The sequence below is a fragment of the Sorghum bicolor genome, chromosome 9 (assembly GCF_000003195.3).
Source record: "Sorghum bicolor cultivar BTx623 chromosome 9, Sorghum_bicolor_NCBIv3, whole genome shotgun sequence".
Lineage (NCBI taxonomy): Eukaryota > Viridiplantae > Streptophyta > Magnoliopsida > Poales > Poaceae > Sorghum > Sorghum bicolor.
In genome coordinates, this window is record NC_012878.2 from 31,709,417 (window position 1) to 31,715,555 (window position 6,139).

At 38.2% G+C, this 6,139-nt stretch overlaps 1 protein-coding gene across 1 annotated transcript; it reads left to right on the top strand.

Annotated features, from left to right (window-relative positions):
* On the top strand, window positions 2,428-3,573 carry LOC8061285 (transcription repressor OFP1). The gene has a single exon (XM_002439518.2). It carries the CDS (start codon window positions 2,532-2,534, stop codon window positions 3,273-3,275), a length of 744 nt encoding a protein of 247 aa, XP_002439563.1. The 5' UTR covers window positions 2,428-2,531; the 3' UTR covers window positions 3,276-3,573.

Genomic DNA, 6,139 nt, shown 5'->3' on the forward strand with positions numbered 1-6,139 from the left:
GATGAACCACGAGATGCTAGATGTACAGATCGTAACGGCATTTGCATTGTAAGTGTTACATAGTTACGCACATTGTAGTTGCATCAATTTTCAATATCTGACATGCTTCTATCTTACAGAATGTTATATGATCAACAAGATTTATATTTTGGTTCGGACCTTAATTATTGTGCCGAAGAAAGGAATGCCTATCTCTACCCAATAGATATAGCCAAAGATCGGCACACATTCCGGATCGGGAATGACAACACAAAGGTACAGGGTTTGGAAGGTGCAGAACGGGATGAGAAACTCCGAAAGTTAAAACTTGATTATGAAGCCAAATACGCTTTCTACATTTGACATTCACTAATAAAGTTTCAAGACAGGAAAGCGGTGGTGGCCCCGTACCACTTTGGGTAAGTGTGAGTTTACAAATATCTATCTAAATTATTCCAATGCATAAATGCATCATGGATTTAATTCGAGCAGGAGGCACTGGATATGCTTCATCATTTATCCCAAGGAGGGAAGGGTGTTGGTACTAGACTCCGCAGATTACGCGAATGAAAGCTATGCTCCATTCATCAAACTGCTAGAGCTGTAAGTCAAGCTATGCATGCATACTTAAGCATAGTGAGAATTTGACAATAACATGGTGATTCTATTTGAGATCATAGGGCATACAGGTTCTATAAGATAAATCATGAAAAGTGCGAGTCCAAGAGACCAGGGCAACCATTGGAGGTTATACATAACTGGCCGGTACGTATAAAAATTTACTATTATAAATACAAATCATACACATACGACCACAGTTGCAACTATAATTAAATAACCACTCTTCTGTTATACAGTGCATGAAGCAACCACCATTATCTGTCCTCTGTGGCTACTACGTGTGCGAGAACATGAGAGAAAACGGATGATATGCAAGGAACCCGGACAAGGTAATATAAGTAATAGTCTATTAAAGTTGGAAGTCATAAAATATATAATGTTTATAAACTTTCTTTGCAGGTATATAAGCAAGGGACAGCGGAGCGGATGGACGAACGTACTTTAGACAACATAGTTGAGGACATCTGCTCGTTCATCATGAAGCATGTCATTCCACGTGAAGGCAGATATCATTATGACGAAAGCCAATTATCCAATCGACAGTTCCGAGTGCAAACAGAGATTAGTAAGCTCAAACTTACTAAAGAGGGTTATTAGAGGACAGAAACAAACTCTGATGTATATATATATGATGTGTGATGATGGATATACTCTTGTAATTAACTTTATGTCTTTGAGCACCAAACTTTGATGTATACAAATGTATGTATGAGATGAAGTATTTAAATTACATGTTGCTATGTTAGAAGACCAACCAATATCAATATATTTAAATAATAACAATAAGATAATAAATAAATAAATAAAATAAATAAATAATACATATTTTAATAGGTTTACACAGGCGGCTCTCTTAGAGAGCCGCCTGTGTAAATGGTTTCTACTGGCGGCTCTCAAGCAACCGCCTGTGGAAATGGACGATTTCTACTGGCCTCCAGCGCAGGCGGATTTGGAAAACGCCTGTAGAAATATGTTACCAACCGCCTGTATAATGTGCCCATGTACTAGTGTTCTGCAGCGTTATTTTAAGCTATGACCTCTTAAGTCTCTAACCTTTTTCTTTGCATGTATGAATCTAACCTTTAGCAACCGGTGTTAATCAATGAATAAGCTTGATCCCTTGGGCCAATGACACATTAAACTGTTCTCTTTTTCATTTATTAAATGGTAAAGAGAAACAAGCATACTCCATACCGCAAAATAAAGATCCCACAAGGCAACAGTAGTAATTTAGAAAAAAGCGAGGGAATATTCCTGTGCTTTGCTGTAAAGTTGTTATAGAGGCAAAAGGTTAATGTGGCAGTGCTCTAAAAAGGCTGGGTAATGAGTATTAGAGCTGAATTTAAGGACACGGAGGACAAATTTAGACACAGTTTATAGCATTACATAAGATGCTCGGCCAATAAACAAGCATATCTCTACCTTTTTCATTCATGTGTAGCAATCAACCGGGACCATTATTTGGCCCACACTTGATTTCGCTTAGCAACATTGAAGCTACTAAAGACTTTCTGCTATCTCTCCAAACTGTACTATCTCAGTTTCATAATCGTGCAAGAACTGTCTACATCATTCCAACTACAAAGTCATAATGACTTAACTGGTACGACACGTACTGACGCAGTTTCCAAAGGTGCTGATAGCATCGAATTGGTTGTTGGAAAGACTTCCTACTGAAATTGTGTTAGTAGCCATAGTACACATATGATCGATCTTGGCTCGTTTCTTATTCCGCCAACTTGTAGCGCGTGCGTGGAATTGTGTACATAATATTTAGGTGTTCCCAGCTCGAAACCATGTACCTTCCATTATATTGCCGCACTGTCATGCATGTTATATAGACGACAGCCCTCCCCTCCCATGTAATGCTCCTCCATGTGCACATCAAACCGTATTGAGAGAGAGGGACACACACAGGGTGAGAGAGAGAGATGAGCAACCATCACAGGTTCAAGCTATCCCATCTCATGCCAAACTCTTGGTTCTACAAGCTGTGGGACACGAAGAAACCCAGGCCACCAAGCAAAAGAAACTGCGAAACAACAAGAATCTCTAAGAGATCAAGCCACTACTGTCATGGAAGCATCACTCCCAAACCGCTTCCATTATCTCCACACCCTTCCTACTCCTACTACCCAAACACAAAGCATAATATGTCACTTGATCAGAAGCTACGCCCCTCCACTCTTCATCTTAATCCAAAGGCATCAGACATCCAATTCCCTAGAGATCACCACCACCACCATCGCCCAGCAAGCACCATGGTCATTGATGCCAAGCACGAGTTTCAAGGCTTGCAGCTACGTCCGATTCGCACAAGGGCAGTGCTTACTGGATCTACAAGCGGTACATGCCCGAGCTCACCGAGGCTGAGGAGAACAAGGTTACCTGCTCTCAATGGCAATAGCGTCATCACTACTACGAGTGCTATTGGTGGACGTAGAAGCGCTGCTAGGAGGAGCCTCGCCGTCGTCAAAACGTCGACAGACCCTCCCAGGGATTTCAAGGAGAGCATGGTGGAGATGATCGTCGAGAACGACATGAACGCACCGGAGGATATGCAGGAACTTCTTGAGTGCTACTTGTCTCTCAACTCGAGGGAGTACCATGGAGTTATAAAGGAGGTCTTCAGGGAAATTTGGCTTCAGATTGTCCAAGATATTGCTGAAGATTGAGATTATTATGTGAGGTGAAGATCGGTAGTGTCGACGATGAACTGTAAATTATTCGAACAGTATCTGGTTCTATTGATTGCATGACTTGTGTTTGTGCTAATTAACTCAAAAGGTAATGTGGGAACTTTTGGCACTGCGCTTCTGCGATGTTAGTGTAAAGGAGGTATCATGCAAATACGCACGGATGAAAATAGTACATATATTTTCAAAATGTATTCGACACCCAATTCGTTTAAAGGGACACAAATCTATCCGTATCTGAGTCTGAATATTCAAAATTCGATACTGTATCCGTATCTGAATACTAAAATCATATATTTATGATGTCGATATTTAATCATATTTTATCTGATATGTTTGTTATTATCTGTATTCGAATTCGAATCTGATCAAAAATATAAAAATAAATATAATATAGTGATATCCATTTGTATTCGTTCTTTCGCTTGGGAGAAAAAAAAAAGTGCTTAAAGAAGCTAGTTGCAGGCAGCCGCTTGCTCTTCCAAGTTCAGTACTACTTCGTTTCCACCTTGTCTACTATTTGATTTCTATGTCTATATATATGTGCAGCGGCTCCGATTATGTGCCCAACGTTAAAAAAATTGCCACTAGTACATGGGCTTATAGATGGGTGGTAACCTATTTTTACTGATGTGCGCCTGGAGGCCAGTAGAAATCGGTCAATTTCATAGACGATTTCTTGTGAGCCGCCTGTAGAAAATATTTCCACAGGCGGTTCTCTTAGGGAACCGCTTGTGTAAATTTGTCATTTACACAGGCGGTTCCCTAAGGGAGCTGCCTGTAAAAACGTATTTTAAAACTGTATTATTATATATTTATTTTATTTATATTATTATTATTTAAATATATTGATATTGATTGGTGTTCAAACATAGCAACATGCAATTTAAATATTTCATTTCATACATACATTTATATACATCAAAGTTTGATGCTCAAAGACATAAAATTAATTACAAGAGTATATACATCATCACACATTATATATACATCAAAGTTTGTTTTTGTCCTCTAATAATCCTCTTTAGTACTTTTGAGCTTACTAATCTCTGCTAGCACCTGGTACTGTGGCTTGGATAATTGACTTTCATCATCATGATATTTGCCTTCACGGGGAATGACATACTTCATGAGAAACGATCAGATGTCCTCAACTATGTTGTCTAAAGCATATTCGTCCATGCGCTCCGTCGTCCCTTGACTATATACCTGTAAAGAAAGTTTATAAACATTGTATATTTTATGACTTCCAATTTTAATGTCTGAACTGTATACAAGACTATTACTTATATTACCTTGGCAGGGTACCTTTCGTATCGTCTGTTCTCTCTCATGTTCTCGCACACATAGTAGTCACAGAGGACAGATAAGGGTGGATGCTTCATGCACTGTATAATAGGAGAGTGGTTATTTGTAGTTGCAACCATGGTCCTATGTCTATGATTTGTATTCTATGAAGTAAATTTTCATATGTACCGGCCAGTTATGTATAACCTCCAATGACTGCCCTGGTCTGTTGGACTCGCACTTTCTATGATTTATCTTATAGAACCTGTATGTCCTATTATCTCAAATAGAATCACCATGTTATTCTCAAACTCTCACTGTGCTTAATTATGCATGCATAGCTCGACTTATAGCTCTAGCAGTTTGATGAATGGAGCATAGCTTTCTTTCGTGTAATCTGGGGAGTCTAGTACCAACACTCTACCCTCTTTGGGATAAATGTTGAAGCATATCCAGTGGTTACTACTCGAATCAAATTCATTATCCATTTGCGCATTGGAATAGTTTAGATATATAAATGCAAACTCACAGTTTTTTAGTGAATATCCAATGTACAAGGCGTATTTGACTTCAAAATCAAGTTTCAACTTTCGAACTCAAACCTATCAACCAGCACTTCTGGACTATCGGCATCGATGTTCGTAGGAATTCCAGTTGCATAAGGCGCAGAGCTACCTTCTCCATGCTTTATCTAAATCAAGTAATCCTTTATTAAATCCTCGACGGACCAAATGAGTAAGAATTTGTTGAATGTCATCAGATACAGCAAAATTTCTGCAACCCATGCATGGAAAATGTATGTGCGTCTTTCTTGTTTTTTAAGCATGGTTCTTAGCAGCATCAATAAACCTCTAGACCTCAGTTATGTATGATGGATCTAGTCTTGATAAATTATACATCCAGAGTGACCTCTCCATCACTACTTGTAAAACACCATTCATGATCTAGGGTTATTTATCTAGGGTTTATTAGCTAGGGTTTATGGTTTAGCATGGAATGAAAGGAAAAAACCTAAGTTACATAACTAAAAAAAATCTAAGTATATAGTATAATTATAGAAACACACAATTCATTAGAAATGTATAGATGTGGAAAATTAAATTAAAAAATAAGGAGAGACATTGAAGTAAAAATCCAAAGTACCACATAATTGAAAAATAAAAAATCTACATTTGTGTCTCTACATAAATATACAAGAACACACCATTTATTTAATCTTCCATAAATTAGCAAAAAATGAAGAAGCAAACATAAAAAGGGAGAGAGAAGAGGCATTATCCAACCATCTTGAGCAACCTCATCTAACCTTCTTAAAAAATAAAGACAATAAGCTAGCTATTCTTCTCTCACAATCATGGTGAAACTCTATATTCAAAAAGTGGCTCTAATTGAGCGTCAATGAGCAAATTGAGACCCTAGGGACATAAACTGACATTTTTTGGCAACATTTCCAAGAAATCAAGATCAAAACCTCTTCCCTGTATTTTGTAAAATCTGGACCTCCAAAATCACCTCCAATGGAAGGTGGCCGCGAGATATAGTGCTGCTCGGGGAGA